The 21,718-nt window shown below is 40.5% G+C and overlaps 1 protein-coding gene and 1 non-coding gene across 5 annotated transcripts in view; both read right to left on the bottom strand.

Annotated features, from left to right (window-relative positions):
• Positions 1-21,718, bottom strand: part of SLC12A7 (solute carrier family 12 member 7) — a 143,726-nt gene that overhangs the window by 24,000 nt on the left and 98,008 nt on the right. For all 4 annotated transcript variants that reach the window (XM_075271085.1, XM_075271086.1, XM_075271087.1 and 1 more), the window contains exons 9-16: positions 20,081-20,245; positions 17,671-17,769; positions 14,778-14,835; positions 13,505-13,679; positions 10,007-10,125; positions 7,424-7,522; positions 3,150-3,269; positions 33-137 (exon numbers count right to left, since the gene is read on the bottom strand). In XM_075271085.1, coding sequence (XP_075127186.1) covers positions 33-137; positions 3,150-3,269; positions 7,424-7,522; positions 10,007-10,125; positions 13,505-13,679; positions 14,778-14,835; positions 17,671-17,769; positions 20,081-20,245 — 940 coding nt within the window. The remainder of the gene's footprint in view (positions 1-32; positions 138-3,149; positions 3,270-7,423; positions 7,523-10,006; positions 10,126-13,504; positions 13,680-14,777; positions 14,836-17,670; positions 17,770-20,080; positions 20,246-21,718) is intronic.
• LOC142201692 (U6 spliceosomal RNA) lies at positions 19,851-19,957 on the bottom strand. The gene has a single exon (XR_012715601.1). It is a non-coding gene; the product is annotated as a U6 spliceosomal RNA (small nuclear RNA).

Below are 21,718 nucleotides of genomic sequence, written 5' to 3'. Positions count from 1 at the left end.
ATCAAGCATAACAAAATTAAAAAGATACATACCTCCAGTTTTTAGTATGTGTTGCACCATGTTCGACTCTTAGTAAAGCATATCGAGCAGCATTTAAGGACAATCCTCGGATTCCATCCCCCCATTCTTTTTCTGCCCTAGAGTTAAAATTTACAAACACAAAATATTTTATTACACAATATACATATATAAACAAATATCCAAGAATAAACACACAGTAGAAATTGTTTGAGTGTCTTATATAAGAGATTGATATTGATATTTTGGATTGATAAAGTTGATATAATGATATGCATCATTACAGGAAGCTACAATTTTAATGCCTTAGGCCCGCTTCACATCTTCTTTCGGTATTCCGTTTGGGGAGTCTTAATGGGAACCCCAGAACAGAATGCCAAACGCATTGGAAAGCGGTGAGCACTGAAAGCACATGGACCCCATAGACTATAATGGGGTCTGTGTGCTTTCTGCGCAGAGTCCGCACGAGTCATGCGGACAGGAAAGTAGATCATGAAGTACTTTTCTCTCCACGTGATTCGTGCTGACACCACGTGGAAAACGTTATAGTCTATGGGGTCTGTGTAATCGCGTATGCTCACCGCTTGCCAATGCATTCAGTATTCCGTTCAGGGGTTCCCCATGCGGACTCCCCGAACGGAATACTGAACGCAGATGTGAACCAGGCCTTAGTGATCAGCCTGTTTGGGACCTTAAAGAGAGTTTGTCAGCACAAAAATCAACATTAATTTGCTCACAACACTGTGTACGGCTGTTGACACAGTTTCCAAATAAACCGGTTTTATATATTGTGTATGACTACTGCTCCATTCCTGTAAATGCCCCTAAGGTAAGGCCCCATGTAATTCGGTATGTACAGCACTGAATGTATTGCGTACATCCGCCAACGTCCTCCTCCTCCTGATTTCAGCGGGCATGCACAGTACATTCCGCACAATACAGTACTGCACTTGCTTGAACCCCTTTGAAAGGACAAATTTGTGTGAAAGCTTTGAGAGATAGATAGATAGATAGATAGATAGATAGATAGATAGATAGATAGATAGACAGGATATAGCCATCAACCTGGTGGTTTTATTAGACCGAGATTGGGAAACAGAGTTTTTTGATATGATTCTGTCATTTTTTCCTTTACAGCATTTGCGGTGTTGGTTTCATAGCATGGGTTATTACGGATACAGAAATAACTTGTATCTATTTTAATAGTTTTTTTTTAAAATTCACAAAACACTATAAATATTTATACTACCATTCAAAAGTTTGGGGTCACCCAGACAATTTTGTGTTTTCCATGAAAACTCACTTTTATTTATCAAATGAGTTGCAAAGTGAATAGAAAATATAGTCAAGACACTGACAAGGTTAGAAATAATGATTTTTTATTTGAAATAATAATTTTCTCCTTCAAAACTTTGCTTTTGTCAAAGAATGCTCCCTTTGCAGCAGTTACAGCCTTGCAGACCTTTGGCATTATATCTGTTAATTTGCGGAGGTAATCTGGAGAAATTTCACCCCCATTCTTCCAGTTGGATTGGCTTCATGGGCGCTTTTTGTGTACCATATGGTCAAGCTATCTGGTCACTGCGCTGGCCACTCCATTACAGATAGAATACCAATGCTTGCTTCTTCCCTAAATAGTTCTTGCATAATTTGGAGGTGGCTTTGGGTCATTGTCCTGTTGTGGGATGAAATTGGCTCCAATCGAGCGCTGTCCAAGGGGCATGGCATGGCAAAATAGAGTGATAGCCTTCCTTATTCAAAATCCCTTTTACCTTGTACAAATCTCCCACTTTACCAGCACCAAAGCAACCCCAGACGATCACATTACCTCCACCATGCTTGACAGATGGCATCAGGTACTCTTTCAGCATCTTTCTGGTATTCTGTGTCTCACAAATGTTCTTCTATGAGATCCAAACACTTCAAACTTTGATTCGCCTGTCCATAACACTTTTTTCCAATCCTCCTCTGTCCAATATCTGTGTTCTTTTGCCATATTAATCTTTTCCTTTTGTTAGCCAGTCTCAGATATGGCTTTCTCTTTGCCACTCTGCCCTGAAGGCCAGCATCCCGGAGTCGCCTCTTCACTGTAGACGTTGACACTGGCGTTTTGTGGGTACTGTTTAATGAAGCTGCCAGTTGAGGACCTGTGATGCATCAATTTCTCAAACTAGAGACTGTCTGTACTTGTCTTGTAGCTCAGTTGTACAGCGGGACCTCCCACTTCACTTTCTACTCTGGTTAGAGCCTGTTTGTGCTGTCCTCTGAAGGAAGTAGTACACACCGCTGTAGGAAATCTTCAGTTTCTTGGCAATTTCTCTCATGGAATAGCCTTCATTTCTAAGAACAAGAATAGACTGTCGAGTTTCACACGAACGTTCTCTTTTTATGACTATTTTGAGAGTTTAATCGAACCAACAAATGTAATGCTCCAGATTCTCAACTAGCTCAAAGTAAGGTCCGTTTTATAGCTTCTCTAACCAGCAAACCGGTTTTCAACTGTGCTAACATACTTGCACAAGGGTTTTCAAGGGTTTTCTAAACATCCACTAGCCTTCTAAGGGAGGGTTCACACGGTGTAACATGCCGCATGATGTGGCACGTCTACGCCACGGGAGCTTTTTGCGGGCCGTACACGCTCCCATTGATTTCAATGGGAGAGGGGATCGTATGCGCCGCGCTATTTTGCGGCCGTGATTTTGCCTTCTTTAATGCTGGTCCCCTCTGCCTACACACTGTTGTGATTGTACTTGTGGTAGATAGTGAGAGGACAAAAGAATATCCCCCCCCTCCAATTGCAGAGGGCATTTACACTGCCTTTTCATCTCTCATTATCAAAAAAGGCAGCATAGTAGGGGAGGTAGGTAAATAAGGTATGTTCAGAATGGGTTTAAAAAAAATACAAAATATAATAATAATAATAATGATGATGATGATGATGATGATGATGATGATGATGATGATGATAATACCATAAAAAAAAAAACTTCCTGAAGAGTATACATTTTTAAATAAGGTATGTTCATAATGGTTTGGGAAAAAAACTAAAACAAAACACACATATGGAATACCATAAAAAACTTTCTGAAAAGTACATATTTTTTACATAATACAATTAAAAATGAACTTACCCTCTATATTCAATATATTTATAAATGCATCCAGCTATTAGCATAGCAACTAATGCATAATACCATGAACAAATGAACATCAAAGCAAGGCATAAGCTCATCCCCACAAATGAAAGTGTCCTGAAAAGCAAACCAAAAACCAATTAGTTTCATCATAAACTTAATAGGGCAGGTGCTGGTAATAATGAAGACACAGTGCATCAAAAAAAATTTAACTAGATAATAATGTGCTGTGTTGAACATATCTATATATTATTCCAATCTTCTGCAGTTATTCATGGGAAAATAAAAGGAAGAATGATTTAAAACAAATACAGCAATTGAAATTATTTAAATTTCTGATAACACATAACATTCATTGCAGGGAAACATGGCTTAGCCAAACAATATTTATTATCTTTACATTTAGTGGTTGAGTCAATGTGAGCTGAGCTGCAATGCAAATGGTTTCCGTCCCCATGTCATGTTATAGCGAAGGGAACAGAAATGACTCCGTACTATTGATCCATTTTGGGAGGCCACCTATTGACCCATCAGATATTTGTGCTCAGTATTAAGGATAGGCCATAAATGACAATCCTGAACAATACTTATGAAGAGAGCCTGTAAATCAAGAATACTGATTGATAAGTAAACGCATAGTTTACAATATAGGGTACTTAAAACCAATTGGAATACTACCTTTTTATGTGCATCCAATTTTCTTCATACTGAGAAATTCAATGTTTTTTAAATAAGCAATTTAAGCTATTTGGGCGTTAACTCAGGCACAAGTACCCTGGTTCTCATCTGCTCCTCTACTGCTTGTAAACCTCCCCTTTTATTCTGAGTGTTGTGGTCACCTCCTCCAGCCTGTTTGGAAATTCTTGGAAGAATGCAGTCCTTGTCTCTGGTGGCAGCATAGGTGATTGTACTGTACCGTTGCAATACAAATTACAGGCTATAGAGTATCATGCAATAGAAAATGATTACAAACAGGTCTGGGAGCCTTTACAAGGCTCCAGCTGTCATGCCAACAGGACAGAGCTTGCTCCAGGTGCCGGTGATTCCACAGCAAAATGGCGGCGCCCACGTGCCAGCGGGAAAATGGCGCGCTATGACTGAGGCACAAGAGAAGTTAATGTCCACAATCTGTGCGTGCGTGTAACTTTCTGAGTAGATTTAAAATTTATATCTATATAAATATATATCTATTTCTATATTGCTTACTAGCAGAGGACCCGCACGGGTACATTTCATATTTTGTTTGTGTAGTGGCCCCAACAATTGTCCAGTTTTGAATTGGTGTATTTTGTATATTGTATGTGTGTGTGTCCATAAGCATCATGTGTATCTTATTTCGGATATTAGTGACAAACCAGGGTTCGGTTGTTCTGGAGAGAAGCTATATCGCACGTATGTAATTGTTTGGCATGAGGGAACTGTGTGCAGACACGCATATTTAATCCTGGGGCATGTGGAACTGAGTATAGACGCACGTATGTAATCCTCCATCACGTGGAATTATGTTTAGATGCATGTATGTAATCCTGCAGCGTGTGAGACTGTGTGCATTAGCACGCATCCAATCCTCTGGTGTGTGGTATTGTGTGCAGTGGCGCGAATGTAATCCTGCGGCGTGTGGAACTGTGTGCAGACGTGGGTTTCTAATCCTCTGACTTGTGATACTGTGTGCTGACCTGTGTATCTAATCCTCTTGCATGTGGTAATTGGGCAGATGTGCGTATCTAATTCTTTGGCATGTGGAACGGTGTGCAGATGCGCGTATGTAATCCTTTGTCATGTGGAACTGTGTGTAGATGCAAGTATCTAATCCTCTGGCGTGTGATACTGTGTGCTGACCTGTGTATGTAATCCTCTGGCGTGTGGTACTTTGTGCAGATGCGCGTATCTAATCCTCTGCCATGTGAAACTGTGTGCAGGCGCGTGTATGTAATCCTTTGGCATGTGGAACTTTGTGTAGATGCGCGTATGTAATCATGCGGTGTGTGTAACTGTGTACATTGGCGCGTATCAAATCCTACAGCGTGTGGAATTGTGTGCAGTGGCGGTTATGTAATCCTCTGGCGTGTTGAACTTTGTGCAGACGCACGTATGTAATCCTACAGCACGTGGTACTGTGTGCAGACGTGCGTATCTTAATCCTATGGTGTGTGGTACTGTGTGCAGTAATGCGCATGTAATCCTGCGGCACGTGAAACTGTGTGCAGTGGGGCGTATCTAATCCTCTGGCTTGTGGTACTGTGTGCAGACGTGCATATGTAATCCTCCGGCATGTGGTACTGTATGAAGACGCCCGTATGTAATCCTCTGGCGTGTGATACTGTGTGCTGTTCTGTGTATCTAATCCTCTGACATGTGGAACTGTGTGCAGATGCGCGTATCTAATCCTTTGGCATGTGGAAGTGTGTGTAGACGCATGCATCTAATCCTCTGGCGTGTGGTACTTTGTGCAGACGCGCGTATGTAATCCTCCGGCATGTGGAAGTGTGTGTAGATACACATATCTAATCTTGCGGCGTGTGTAACTGTGTGCATTGTCGCGTATCCAATTTTACGACGTGTGTAATTGTGTGCAGTGGCGTGTATGTAATCCTGCTGCGTGTGGAACTGTGTGCAGACGTGCGTATCTAATCCTCTGGCGTCTGGTATTGTGTTAAGACGTGTGTATGTAATCCTCCGGCATGTGGTACTGTGTGCAGATGTGCATATCTAATCTTCTGGTGTGTGGTACTTTGTGCAAACGCACGTATGTAATCCTCTCGCATGTGAAACTGCGTGCAGACGCGCGTATCTAATCCTTTGGCATGTGGAACTGTGTGTAGATGCGCGTATCCAATTCTACAACGTATGGTACTGTGTGCAGTGGTGTGTATCTAATCCCTCCGGCTTGTGCTACTGTGTGCAGACGTGCGTATGTAATGCTCTGGCGTGTGATACTGTGTGCTGACCTGTGTATTTAATGCTCTGGCGTTTGGTACTGTGTGCAGATGCGCGTATGTAATATTTCGGCACGTGGTACTTTGTGCAGATACGTGTATCTAACTCGTGACCCCTGGCCCGCGTGGCTCCGGCCCACCCAAACCCCTGTAGCACGGCCCCCTCCTCCCATGCGCACCTCCAAACCCTACCCCCGCGGCATCCCTGGTAAGGAGGCCCTGGGAACCCCTCTGGCTCCCCAAACCAATGTTGCGCGGCCCCCTCCCCTCCAGCGCGACCCCCTGGGCCCCCAAAGTCCTATACCGTGGCCCCCGGCACCGAACACTACAGTCCCCCGTGGTTACTCACACAGCCGATCCACTTAGCCTGCCACAGCAAGTGAGGCCGCATGTCTTCACTCCGCAGTTGTGGGTATGCAGCGTTGTGTCTGGAGCGCAGGCTGTGTACACCCGAGCGGCTCATCCTGCACCGCACAGCCAGCCTGCATGTCAGTGTCGCGCAGGAGCGGTGAGCCGCCGCCATGTTTTACAGCTGGCACTTCACGCCCACAGGATGCAGCAGACTTATCCGAGCCCTGCTGAAGCCGGGGATGACGTCATCTTAGGTCCTGCAGCGTAGCAGGACCATACGTTCTCCGGTAGCGGTCGTGATGTCGGGGGATGGAGCGACCTATGAAGTAGCCTATGTTTCCTTCCCGGTCACCATACAGGTATTAGCCAAATCCGTTCAGCGGTTTGGCCGTGATTGAGGAACAAACATCCAAACTCACAAACTTTCACATTTATAATATTAGTAGGATAGGATAGGATTAACTTTTCTTTCTTAGTGATAACATATTAACAAAATTTATAGATTTAAAAAATAAATAAATATAATATATATATATATATATATATATATATATATATATATATATATATATTATTCATTCTTTATTGCATTAGTAGCATCACACACCATGTATCGACCCACTCAGGGGTCTTTATCTAGTGTCAGTGATTATATCTACTATACTCCCTTATATATCAGTATAAACCAATGAATTTACTTAGCAACAATCTAATCACCTGATCAAACTTCTCTTAAAAACCTTTCTGATTGACTTATTTAAATATGAACAAACTTTTTAAGTACAAATAACACAAACACTTATAAAATGTGAACTGTGTTTGCTCATCTTTTCCTGCGTTATAGCAGACTCTCCAAAGACAGAGTCTGCATAATTTGTTTTTGCCCCATGGGCATAAAAACAAAAATAACTAATGAGACAGGAACAAGAATAAATTACTGAAATAGTAAAGGATATCAAATAGAAACATCAAACAGACACTTACCAGTGATAGTACTTAAACCGTGGTCTCCAATTTGGAGTTCGCAATAGTGTTTGTAGTGCACACGCCAAGTTAACAAACATGTAACACATCAGGAAAAACCTAAGGAAAATAAATAAGATAAATAAACCTTTAATAATCCCACCAGGGGAAATTCAGTGTGTTACAGCAGCATAGATAATACAATAATAGTACAAGAAAAAAACACATAAAAAGCTCAGAATAGAAGAAAAAAAATAGTAAGAGTCATAAAGAAAAACTTCAGGATCATTTAGTTCTCTGTGTGGACTACTCTATGCTTAGCCTGGTGATGATTATTAGAGATGAGCGAACACTGTTCGGATCAGCCGATCCGAACAGCACGCACCCATAGAAATGAATGGAAGCACCTGTGACGCTGACTTTGCCGGCGGCTGGCGTCACAGGTGCTTCCATTCATTTCTATGGGTGCATGCTGTTCGGATCGGCTGATCCGAACAGTGTTCGCTCATCTCTAATGATTATATAACCTAACCGCAGTTGGGAGGAAGGACCTCCGATAGTGCTCTCTCACACACTTGGGGTGAAGCAGTCAGTCACTGACAGTACTGCCCAGAGCTGTCACAGTCTCATGCATGGGATGGGAGTTGTTCTTCAGCATTGAACACACCACAGACAGTATCCTTCTCTCACTCACCACCTGTATTAGGTCTAGGACAGAGCTGGCCCTTCTAATAAGCCTGTGAAGTCTATTTTTGTCCCTGACTGACTGGTATGCTACTCCCCCAGAAGGCCACTCCGAAGAAGATGGCTGATGCTACCACAGAGTTGAAAAAGGCCCTAAGTGGTAACCCTTGGACTCCTGAGCAGGTAGAGCCTACTGTGACCCTTTCTGTACAGTGCATCTGGGTGATCCACCCAGTCTGTTTATAAGTGTTGACTATCTCAATGACTGTCCTCTGAATGTCCACTGGATTCGGAGCATGACTCCGCTTACTAAAGTCCACCAAATAATAGAGTATACAGAATGGAATATAATATATAAAATTTAAAAAGAAACACTTTCCATTATCTTGTTTTAATCAGGTTAGCACCTAATGAAGCCTGATGAATTCACTCCCATAGGAAATGGTATAAACACGATTCACAGATTCTTATGACATTTTTCTCTATAATGAGTCAAATAGGTTTATTATGAAATTTTAACTACTTAAGGACTACAATACATACATACATATATATATACACGTCTCTTACAAGGAAGTTTTAAAAATTTGCATGCTTTTTTGCACCAGAGTTCTATAGCCACTGGGTCTTTGTTGCCAGGTCCCTGCTGTATAAAACAGCAGTGTCCATGATAGAAGAGAGCTCTAATCATGGATGATTAAACCCTTAAATGATGTGGTTAAATATGACCATGGCATCTGAGATGTTATATTCAATTTCAGACTCCTGTTTTGTTATGGACCAGTAACACAAGGATTTTACCATAGACTGCAATACTACAGTGTTGCAGTCTATGGTATAAGCCAGAAGTCTGCAACTCCTGGCATGCGTGCCACTCTTGGCAGGCATGGCATATTTTGCAGGCACAGCAGCCAGAACAAGACCTGCAGGTATTTCACTTACAGAAAAGTGAAGGTACTGGTGGCCCGGACTGGATGTAACATCCAGGTACATAGTATGTTGCCCCCTACAAGTGTTACCTCACTCTGCTACCAGTCGCATACATTATCGTTTATTGCAGGTTACACATGTACTTACATTGTTTCTAAAGGAAAAGAAAAGAACACGCCTGCAAAGGCTCCAAAGCACAATAAGACGCATATTTATAAACTGTCAAACCACTACAAGGTACTGAGATTAGGTTTACACCAAATTGACTGATAACTTTCTAATTTTAAATGTAAAGACGTAATATATGGGCAATTATCACTGAAGCTTCTTATGAAAGAAAGCAGAGGTCCTCAATAAAATTGCCATCAGCAGGGAGACATCTCACCTCTGATGCTTTCTCTTGAAGGCTCCTGCCATCTCCTTTTTGACTGAGGAAGCAGGGGGACATCTCACTTCCGATATTTGCTCTCAACAGGTATCAAAGACCTGAGAGAGCATGAATAAGGAGTCTGATGTCACCCTGCTGACACTCCTGAATATGAGCCTCAGCATCTCTTGTGGAGAGAAGGGCTGCATAAGGAATGTTTGAGATTTCAAGATCAATTTTAAAATCCGATCATTTTCCAGCCGATCTCGATCGTGAAATTTGCTTGATCGCCGATTGGAATCCGATCTTTTCCAATCCCAATCCTCAACCCTAGTCAATGCTTCTCTATGGGAAAAATCATTTTTCGGGTTGAGCCGATCTTGAGATAACCTCCGATCTTGATCCCGCTGGAAAAGATCAGGTCGGAATTTCAATTGCGATTGTGAAATTTACTCTATCGCCAGTCAGAATCCGATCTTTTCCGATCCAGATCGCTCAACCCTAGTTTTCATATGTTGCAGCCTTCTATCAGAAGTAAAAAGCCTCACAACACAGATCTATAATGGCAGAGAAAAAAAAACCACAAACTCAGCCTTATTCATTTAATAACTTAAAATACTTACATTGATAGAATTGGTGCAACACTATCCAAGGAAGCAATTAATATTCCAATTTCACAAATACCAGCAGTCAACAGCAAAGCCCATGTTGGTTCACCATTGGCTTTTCCATGACCAAACACCTAAATAAAAAAATTAAAAAAAATTAAACAAAATTGTCAGACTCTCTGTACTTCCTGATTTACCCCAAATGATCAATAAAATGATAAAATCAACTGGATATGTGCTTTTACTTCTCACTCTCTTTAATGGCGAGATGCAACCTAGTCAAAATGTTTAGCTTTCATAAGCTCTTGTGTGTTACAAAAGGCTAGCTGGCCGTTTGTTACACCGTTTAGGAATTTCAGGGGCTCTGCAAAAGCAACATAGAATCCATTTTCTCCTTTAACCTCTTATGAATGTGTATATTCTAGGGCTAAATGAAAATATTAGTATCAGAAATTGAAAAGTGTAAATTTGACCTCCATTTTGTTTTAATTACTGTGAATGCTGAAAGGGTTAAGAAACTTCCTAGAGCTGGGGCCTCATGTGGTGCAAAAACTGTGGAGATTTACAGTCCCTGCAAAGTGGATGATATTCTACTAAATACCATCCATACATCGCAGAAAAATACGTGCAAACACACTGTGATTTCCAAAACAGTATTGGTGACGCTTAGTTTCCGCAAACGCAATGTGACCCAATTAACAGAAAGTGTGCCTGGAATACGGGTAAATATACATTTTTTTTTTAACTAAGTAAATTAGAAGTTGGGGGGGTAGGGGGGGGTTAGTTTAATGGTTTAGTGTTTAATGTTTAATTAATCCTCGACAACCCCTTTAAGAGGCTAAAAGTACTAAACATGGTAAACGGGGGCAACGTGAGTTTTTGAAATGTCAATTTGAATATTTGGAGGCCCAAGACAAAAATTGTAAATATCTTTCGGCTGAAGTGTCTGATAAAGAGAATGAGGCGGCCTACCTGAGAAAAGATCTGTCTGACAGAGATGATCAATTAGGATCTGTGATGCAGAAACTGCAGTCAGTGCAGAACCTACATGAACTAAAGCATGCTCAAATAATGAAATGAAGGAATGTTCCTGAAAAAAAAGAGACATTGAACGCTAAACTAGAATATGTAGCCTGGAGAGGGCGCTACAGGGTCTTGTGATGATAAAATTGTCTGCTTTGGTGTAAAATAAGCACAAATATGATAGAAATGCTGTCTTTCTATGCTCAGAATTTACAAAGATTACAATGGACAATAAAAAAAAAAATTCAAAAGTTTTGCTTCTTTGAAAATTCCAGGTGATTACAATAAACCCGTTTTAGGTAAGCAGAAATATAATTTTGGATCGTCTGTGTCACGGAGAAATTTTGAGAAACATGAGATTAAATGTTAGTGATTATGAAGCATGTTACCCGCAGCATTAGTTCAAATGAACGAAAAGTGTTTGCTGCTGATTTTTGTTACTTTTATGCGTGCAGCATAGCCAACAGGTATTGAAGGATGAACACTACCATTGTGTAACAAGACAGCCTTGAGGATTAACAATGATGTGTCGATAAAGAGATGCCACTGTTTCGGCTCAAGCACACAACCCAAAGCTGCAAACAACCCATCAATGTTGGTGTCGAAGCACGAGTTGTCAACTGTGCTAAGCTATTTTCTTGGCTTCAAAAGACAGAAACTTTTGTACCTAGTGACAGCAAACGCCATCCTTGAAGTCTTGAAGCCAGCATTTGCTTTTGACAAAGGCCCTGGATCAAGTCATTCAGTTTTGGATGTGCTATAAGATAAGGCTCACCAGACACGCTACTCAAAGTTTAAAGCCAGTTGCCCATGACCGTGTGTTAACCGGATGTCATGAATGAACAGCACGGGAGGCGTAAGAGGGACACACAGATGCCATCCATGTGCCAGCCATGTGTCCATGTGATTTTTTTGAAAAGTTTTTATTGATTATTTTTTTTTTTATTATTCTATTAACTCCTGTAGGGGGATCAAACCAGCTGGTGATCTCTTATGATCTAATTTTTGCCATGTTTTAAGTATTAAGACCAGTATTAAGGCTGGTCATAGTCCTATTCTGACATTCTTCAAAGAAAGTAAAGACTACCTCTAAAAAAAAAAAAAAAACCACAAAAAAAACACAGGTTCAATGGATGCAAGAATTATGAAGAGGATATTAAAGAAAAGTCCTTAGCTTTTAATTTCAGTAAATGTGACCTATTAAAGCTGCAAATTCAGCAGCATTGCAAAATGTTTAGAAACTTTGTTTTGCATAATATTTTGAAATTAAAGATTTAAAATTTTTGCAATTTTTTTAATTTTTTTTTTTTTTTTTTTATCTTTGGGACTTGTGTCCAATAAAATTTGAACATTTGATTTGAAAACATTCTACTTAAAACATAGTGTGTCACGTCATGCTTTCTGTAAACACAATTGCAGTTTCCAGGGGTTTTCTGTAGCATCACTGGATCATATAGTGGTCAATAACCCTAATAGGTTTGATACCCTGAGAAGGAGAGCAATGTATTTAGGATTTACAGGTTGAATACACTAGTCCCAGAAGGATTGGTTTCTCTCAAATGGAACAATAAAGTGAAGGTTTTTTTTTTTTTTTACTACTAATACTTCTGGGAAAGCGCAGATTCCTTCCTATCAACCACTACCTCTTGTGAATGTACTTGTGGTCCTTCTTTCTGCACTACCTCCAACAAGCCCAGCTCCTTACATCATTTAATAGATACTGCGCCACTGATTTTCTAGCCTTCACCGTTCCTGAGCAATCAATGCTATTACTTTAGGTGTCTGCAATGCTATTTAGGATCTGTGTCTGTACTGCGTGATTCTGAGTTCTGACACTGGCTGCCTCTGATTGGAGGTCTGAATCACACCCTCTTGTCTAACAGTAAAGAAATAGCACATCAGGCACAACTTCTAATTCTGCTAGTTGAGGGCTAGAGAATAGAATTACAACTTTGCCAGAATCAATTGATCAGGGCCTATACATGAATGCTAAACTTGAATTAGTACAGGTGATGAAAGGTTATCTTTAAATTTAGCAATGACCATTATGTTGAATCCGTTTTCATATAGATCTGAAAGGATACTGAAGAACCCCATAGATCAGGGGAAGGCAACTTTTTTTTGTATTGCGTGACAAATAAAAATGGACCAGAGCAAAAGATCTTAGCCTAAGTCATATACACAGTAGTAAATAAGCACATTTGCAACTAATGCTATTACTTGCATGACTTGAATAACTGACTACTGAATCCTTATATAAAGCCTGAAGACACACATTATGGAAACACAGCTTTTGCAGATTTTGCTGTGGTTTCTTGAGCCAAAGCCAAGAATAGCTACAAAAGGAATGGGAAATTTATAGGAAATACTTATACTTCCACCTTCTGCTCAATCCAATACTGGTTTTGGCTCAAAAAAACTGCAGCAAAATCTGCAACAAAAAAAAAAAAAAAGAAAAAATGTGTAATGGGTACTTTAGGCTCATGCTACCTGAAGGAAAGGCACAATTCCATCTCTTGCAATGGCTTGCAGCAAACGTGGAGCGCCCGTCAAACTCTGGAGTCCAGCACCACAAGTAGAAAAGAAAGACCCAATCACAATCACCCAGGGAGATGGCCAGGCTAATGTACCTATCACAAGTTGACCACTGACTGCTTCACCAAACCTACCATTAAAATATAAGGTAAAGGTTAATGGAAATGACAGAATAAGGCTCTATTCAGATCATGCTTTTACATCCTTTTAACACCCACAATAGTCACAGAAATAACTGGAATCTGAAAAAAGTAATAAATAACATTTCTGTGAAAACAAACAAATGAAAGTCAGACATTGCTTTTCAACCATGCTTCAACAGAATTTTAAAAAAATTAGAACTCATGAAACTTAATATTTTGTTGCACAACCTTTTGAGGAAATCGCTGCAATCAAACGATTCCTGTAACTGTCAATGAGACTTCTGCTCCTCTCAGCAGGTATTTTGGCGTACTCCTCATGAGCAAACTGCTCCAGTTGTCTCGGGTTTGAAGGGTGCCTTTTCTAAACCGCATGTTTCAGCCCCTTCCAAAGATACTCAATAGGATTCAGGTCAGGGCTCATAGAAGGCTACTTCAGAAGAGTCCAGTGTTTTCCTCTTAGCCATTCTTGGGTGTTTTTAGCAGTGTGCTTTATCAGGGTCATTATCCTGTTGCAAGACCCATGACCTGCGACTGAGACCAAGCTTTCTGACACTGTGCAGCACATTTCTCTTCAGAATCCCTTGATAGTCTTGAGATTTCACTGTACCCTGCACAGATTCAAGACACCCTGTGCCAGATGCAGCAAAGCAGACCCAGAACAAAACAGAGCCTCCTCTATGTTTCACAGTAGGGACAGTGTTCTTTTTCAAGATATGCTTCATTTTTCCGTTTGTGAACATACAGCTGATGCGCCTTGACAAAAAGTTCCGATTTTTGTCTCATCTGTCCATAGGACATTCTCCCAGAAGCTTAGTAGCTTGTCAAAATGTAGTTTGGCAAATTCCATTTTGTCAGATTCAAGTTAAGTCTGTGACTATTGTGAATTTTTCTTTCACTAAATGAGGGTTACCAACAATTTTTTCCGCATGAGTATACAGAAGATGTCCAAGATTCTTATGATTAGATGTAAATATTATAATGCAATGCCACTCCTTATACGTGAAACAACGACTGATAAGTAATTTTCTAACACTGCATTAGCAAATGTTTGCATATACATATTTTTTAAAAGTAATATTACTTACTTGTCGCGTAGAAGTGCACCTTCAATGCAAGCACCAAACAGAACCACACAGGAAAGATCTGTTGATAACTTAAGGCACAAAGCAGAATGTGAAAGTATACGAATTCAGCTCAAGAAAAATAACTATCCCGCCGCCATTTTGTTTAGTGCTTAAGGGTGCACATTATGTATATATGAGCTCTGATAACGTCACCTCAAAGGGTTGATAATAAGGACTATTAATCTTTTCCTTACTGACGGATACAAACTGATGACTGCATGCAGTGTTATTTTTCCCCCCAACCAATAAAAATAGGGACTTCTGTTTTAGTTTAGATCAGGATTTAGGAGCCATACTTAAGGCGAGATTATCACATGTAAAAATCAAACACTGCGCCAGCGTGAGAGGATTTTAAAGTTAGTTTCTTATGGCTTACAGGAGATAGAGAACCTGTGGCATGCCCAGAAGGCAGAAGACCACACATCTGGTGGGAACGGAACCCCCAACTCCTGCTCCCAATCCTCAGTATAGGCTGGGAGATGATCGGCAGGTTCTTCCAATAACAAGGAGATGGCATGTGACAGACACAGAGGAAAAACGTATGGCAACAGATCCCTATGTAGGTCATGTGTCTATATACAGTCCTATGAAAAAGTTTGGGCACCCCTATTAATCTTAATCATTTTTAGTTCTAAATATTTTGGTGTTTGCAGCAGCCATTTCAGTTTGATATATCTAATAACTGATGGACACAGTAATATTTCAGGATTGAAATGAGGTTTATTGTACTAACAGAAAATGTGCAATATGCATTAAACCAAAATTTGACCGGTGCAAAAATATGGGCACCTCAACAGAAAAGTGACATTAATATTTAGTACATCCTCCTTTTGCAAAGATAACAGCCTCTAGTCACTTCCTGTAGCTTATAATCAGTTCCTGGATCCGGGATGAAGGTATTTTGGACCATTTCTTTCTACAAAACAATTCAAGTTCAGTTAAGTTAGATGGTCGCCGAACATGGACAGCCCGCTCTCAAATGATCTGAAAACAAAGATTGTTCAACATAGTTGTTCAGGGGAAGGATACAAAACGTTGTCTCAGAGATTTAACCTGTCAGTTTCCACTGTGAGGAACATAGTAAGGAAATGGAAGACCACAGGGACAGTTCTTGTTAAGCCCAGAAGTGGCAGGCCAAGAAAAATATCAGAAAAGCAGAGAAGAAGAATGGTGAGAAGAGTCAAGGACAATCCACAGACCACCTCCAAAGAGCTGCAGCATCATCTTGCTGCAGATGGTGTCACTGTGCATCGGTAACAATACAGCGCACTTTGCACAAGGAGAAGCTGTATGGGAGAGTGATGAGAAAGAAGCCGTTTCTGCACGTACGCCACAAATAGAGTTGCCTGAGGTATGCAAAAGCACATTTGGACAAGCCAGCTTCATTTTGGAAACAAAGATTGAGTTGTTTGGTTATAAAAAAAGGCGTTATGCATGGCGTCCAAAAAGAAACAGAATTCCAAGAAAAACACGTGCTACCCACTGTAAGATTTGGTGGAGGTTCCATCATGCTTTGGGGCTGTGTGGCCAATGCCGGCATCGGGAATCTTGTTAAAGTTGAGAGTCGCATGGATTCCACTCAGTATCAGCAGATTCTTGAGAATAATGTTCAAGAATCAGTGACGAAGTTGAAGTTACGCCGGGGATGGATATTTCAGCAAGACAATGATCCAAAACACTGCTCCAAATCAACTCAGGCATTCATGCAGAGGAACAATTACAATGTTCTGGAATGGCCATCCCACTCCCCAGACCTGAATATCATTGAACATCTGTGGGATGATTGGAAGCGGGCTGTCCATGCTCGGCGACCATCTAACTTAACTGAACTTGAATTGTTTGTCCAAAATACCTTTATCCAGGATCCAGGAACTGATTAAAAGCTACAGGAAGCGACTAGAGGCTGTTATCTTTGCAAAAGGAGGATGTACTAAATATTAATGTCACTTTTCTGTTGAGGTGCCCATACTTTTGCACCGGTCAAATTTTGGTTTAATGCATATTGCACATTTTTTGTTAGTACAATAAACCTCATTTCAATCCTGAAATATTACTGTGTCCATCAGTTATTAGATATATCAAACTGAAATGGCTGTTGCAAATACCAAAATATTTAGAACTAAAAATGATTAAGATTAATAGGGGTGCCCAAACTTTTTCATAGGACTGTACATTTTAATGTGCACAGTTGATTTAATTTAATAAAATAAAAGTTTTAGTCTTTACAGTTCGTGTCTACTAGGTCCAAATTAGTAAAGACAAATCTCTATTACACTCTTTGTTCATAACTTCTGGTTTTAGCTTCAAAAACAACAAAAAAAAACAGAACAAACCCTAAGCATAGAAACCCAGCCATATTTATGTAACTCTGCAAATATGTTTATAACTAGATACATGGGGAGAAACTATTAAAGGGGTTTTTCCCGGCAGAATTTTTTTTTGAAATGTCTGTTAGTGCTAGTGATGGGTTAATAAGTACACCCATATACCTTCCGCAGTGTTTGGAGTGATTTTTGGACGTCTCTGGCAGGTGCTGGCATCCTGTGTGTTTGTTACAGTATATGGTGTTAGCTTCCTGCATAGCCTCTACACTAGTTCCCTCTCAGTCTGCCCCCCTCCCCTCACTCTGTTACACTCTCCCTCCCTGTCTCCCTAGTCTAGTGGTCCTGCCCTTTTCTAGCCCCTCCCTCCCTTCCTTTTAGCCTAGCGATCCCGCCCATTACCAGCCCCTCCCACCCTCTACCATTTCCCTAGCCTAGCGATCTCATCCATTACTATTTTGGTCTGAAGGAATACAATGACCAACACTTTCTTGTGCCAGCGTGCTACATAATGTAGATATAGTAAAAGATACATATAAAAGATGTGGTTGCAATTGCCAATATTGTTCCAAATGGGATAGACTTCTGAGCATCTTTCAAATCACCAGACCGGTTGGAGCCAGCCATGATGCCTAAATTGAACAAATAGAGAAAATAAAAGAAATTAGAGGAAAAAAAAAAAAAAGCACACACACAATATATTCATGTTTCCATATTATGTGGTCTGCTGTGCTACTCCTACTTTATGTCGGGCTTCACGTGGAAACAAAACACTGTTTTACAGTCACAGCAAAGTGGATGGCATTCTAGCGAATCGCATCCCCACTTTGGGGTAAAATATGCCCAGGGGACATGCTGCAATTATACCTACGGAAAACCCGCCAGTTTCTCTATAGGAAATCTCCGCAAACTGCCTTCCTGCCGTGGTTTTTTGCTGTGGGATGCTACGTGGGTCCCTGGGGGGAGTTCACGCTACCGCTACTAAAGTCTGTTGCTGTCTTGCATCATAGAATGACAGTAACGGACTTTAGCTGTCACATGAATGGTCACAGATGGATTCTGTGTTTGTTCCCATTGACACTAAAGTAAACAACATGATGGAAGCTTCTGTCTATGTATATTATCTTTGGTTACAAAATACACAAACCTGATGGAAGCTAGCTGCTGTCATGTTGTGTACATTAATGTCAATGGTAACAGACACAGAATCAGTCTTTGACAGCTAAAGTCCGTTGCTGTACTATAAGGAAAGACAGCAATGGACTATAGTAATGGTAGTGTGAACTCCCCCTTGGCCTTAAGTGGAGGGGGGGGCAGCAAAAAACAAACAAAAAAAACACAGAAACCTGACTCCTATTTTAGATGCAGTATATACATTTGTAAGGATCTGTTTCTCCACAGATGTATTAACTCTACAATCAACACTATTTTTATCCATGTAAATTTGTCATTGAAGTAAATTCAAAATCCAGTGAGGAAATGGGGAGAAGCAAGGAGGAGTTTTCACAGAAAAGGTAAAGCAGAAGAACAGGAGGTAGGATTTGATGAATTTAAGGTCTCATGTAGAGATGAGCTTATACTTGAGTATATATGAGCTTATACTTGAGTATATACGGTATAAATAAAAAATATAATATAAATAATTTTGGCAATCCTAATTGGCCTAAAACAGGAAAGGTTTATTCTGATTTCATGTCAGATAGTGAGAAAAGCATGCATATATGTCCTTTTATACAGTGTACGTAAACTTCTGGCTTCAGCTGTAGCTCTATTAGGTCATTACTCATTACTACCTATCTGCTCCCCGATCCCTGCTCTAAGCCCACTGTTGTGACGTCATGCAAGTCTAGAGGAGGAAGAAGCAGAAAAAGCTGCAGAGCAGATAGGTGAGTATTGGTAATTAGATACTACCAGCAGCAGAACGGGGTTGGTGGCGCCACTTCTCCCTGGTTCTACTGATCAAGTTTTAATACCTGGATTGGCAAAACTTAGGAAAACCAAGTTACATTCACTTACACTTGCTGCTCCCCGCTGCTGCTTCTCTCTTCAGCCTTCATTAGGAACTGTGCAGTGCACATCAGGTTGTGATGACATAATGTACAGCACATGGGGGCCCCTTAGTCACTAAGGAGGTAAGAAGCGGCTGCAAGCAGGAGTGTGGAGAGGTAAGTTAATAGGGGCCATTACCGGCCCTCTACTGTCTTAACAAAGAACTGGGGATACAGTAGGGCCCCCTAAAAGCAACAGTGCGGGCTGGGTGAAATTTGAAAGCTGGCCGCATTTGGCTCCTGGGCCTAATTTTAAATGTCATGGTTAGATCATCATTAAAAAAACGACCAGGGTCTGAGACCTTGGCCCCAGGCCAAACAGCTGTGTGTTGAGGCTGTAGCGTTTGGGTGAGTGCTGCAGCCTATTTAGTACTTCACAAGAACAGCAGTGTACACTTGACAGAGGCTGTGGTAGTATCGCCACTCAGCCCATTCCCTTTGAATAAGATTGTGCTGTGATCAGGCCATGTGGCTGATGATTGTGATATCACACATGGCCTCTGAAGCAGACATTGCTCAGGGAGTGCTGCTGCAAACAGCTGATCCACAAGGGTCCCAAGTATTGGACCTCTATAGATCTTCAATTCATGATGTATCCCGAGGACAGACTATTTATAAAATCATGGAAAAACCCTTTTAAGCATCTCAGTCTTTTTCCCTTTCTTAAAAATATGGAAGGTTTCATGAATTTGTGTAGCATCATAGTGCAGGAGTCATGCTAATCTTTTCTGTATTGTTCCAATTTTAGTATATGTGCTGCTGAAGCGAGAACTAATTAACAGGTTTTTTTTTAAATCATCATTTCAATGTGAATATACATTTACCTGAAGTTCTCCTTTATATTAGAAGAAAAAAAAATCATAGCACAGCTGAAATGAAAAGAATACCATTTTACCTGTTACAGAAGGAAAGTAAATTCCAACAAGCATTGTGAAATAAGTCATTATGTCGGTCAAGACATAATTTTGAGTATAAGCTTTATGTCCGTCTCCTGGTACAGATGAAGTTTGGTTCCGCTCAACAAAAGATCCTTTTTGACTGTAAGCACTCCAAAGATTATCTAGAAAGAAAAAATATTATTTTAACAGCTGTAATGTGTAAAGTCACATGCACACGATCAAGTGATCAAGGCGATTTAGTACAGAGTGTCATCCCATCTGAAGGTCAGGCATTGCAGAAAAGTGGCATTTTTTTGTTACAGATTTTGCTGTGTTTTTCTGAGCCAAAGTGGTTTAAAAAAGGAATGGACAACATAAAAGCAACACTTCTTCACCTTTCTGCAAAATCTATTCCTGGCTTGGGCTCAAAAACACAGCAAAATCTGCAACACAAAAAATCTGCAATGACAAATCAAATTAGGAGCTGTGTAGTAGTTTTTTTTTTTTGTTTGTTTGTTTTTTTACCCCATTATAGGGGTTTTACATAAATTAAGCTGAAAAAATAAAACATATAATCACAGAACATAATGGAATATCACTATAATAAACCCTATCTAAGGGTGCATTCACACTACTGATACACTGCCTGATTCTGAACGTTAAAACACGGTCAGAATCAACACGTATAAAGCAGATCCAATTCATTTCAATGGGAGCCGGCATACGAGCGCTCCCCATTGAAATGAATGGGCTGCTTTTTTCACTACGAGCGCTCCCATTGAAGTGAATGGGAAGTGCTCGCGTGCATGGCTCGGAATGAGCAGAGCTAGCCGTATATGCGAGCACTTCCCATTCACTTCAATGGGAGCGTTCGTAGTGAAAAAAGCAGCCCATTCATTTAAATGGGGAGCGCTCGTATGCCGGCTCCCATTGAAATGAATGGGATCCGCTTTATACGCGCTGATTCTGAACGTGTTCTAACGTTCAGAATCAGGCAGCGTATCAGTAGTGTGAATGCACCCTAAGGTATCAGTAGGAAGCAAGCGGAAAACAAACTACACTGACTACAGTTTATGCTAAAACATTATGTTGGTAAAAGTCATACTGATACTTTTAAGTACATCACTTTTCTGCCAGCATTACCCATGTATGATATTTAAAGGTGACCTTTAATTACCTCCACCATTTCTAATTCGTTACATTCTTCAATAGTTGCCAATCCACTGATTTTAGTGCAGTTGGAATTCTCTTTCTAGTCTCTAGTCTAGGTTGTTAGTCTCTGCACCCAATTTGGGTGGGCTTGTGTATTCTGCTCCAGCTTTACACCACCCACCAACAGTAAACAATAGAGGCAAATATAACAAATTATGTGTGGGTAAATGACCATAGCAACAAAGTGAACCAGCCACACAAAATATATGAATAAAAATTAACTTTTATTGAGTGCTCCTAAAAAGGTGTAGCAACATATGATCTTGGATCATCCTATGTGGGCAGTCTCCTAGCTATCTGTGGGTTATTACACTGATTATTTGTTGTTTTCATTTACAACACTTTATTATTGGACACTTTCAGTTTTAGCTATGGTTGAGCCCTTTGTACTATGATATTAGTGTTGCCATCCAGTGTACATTCCATGGCTGACAAGTTGGTAT

The sequence above is a fragment of the Leptodactylus fuscus genome, chromosome 4, assembly GCF_031893055.1.
Source record: "Leptodactylus fuscus isolate aLepFus1 chromosome 4, aLepFus1.hap2, whole genome shotgun sequence".
Classification (NCBI taxonomy): domain Eukaryota; kingdom Metazoa; phylum Chordata; class Amphibia; order Anura; family Leptodactylidae; genus Leptodactylus; species Leptodactylus fuscus.
The sequence above is the reverse complement of the archived record's forward strand: the minus strand, read 5'-3'. Positions and strand labels throughout refer to the sequence as shown.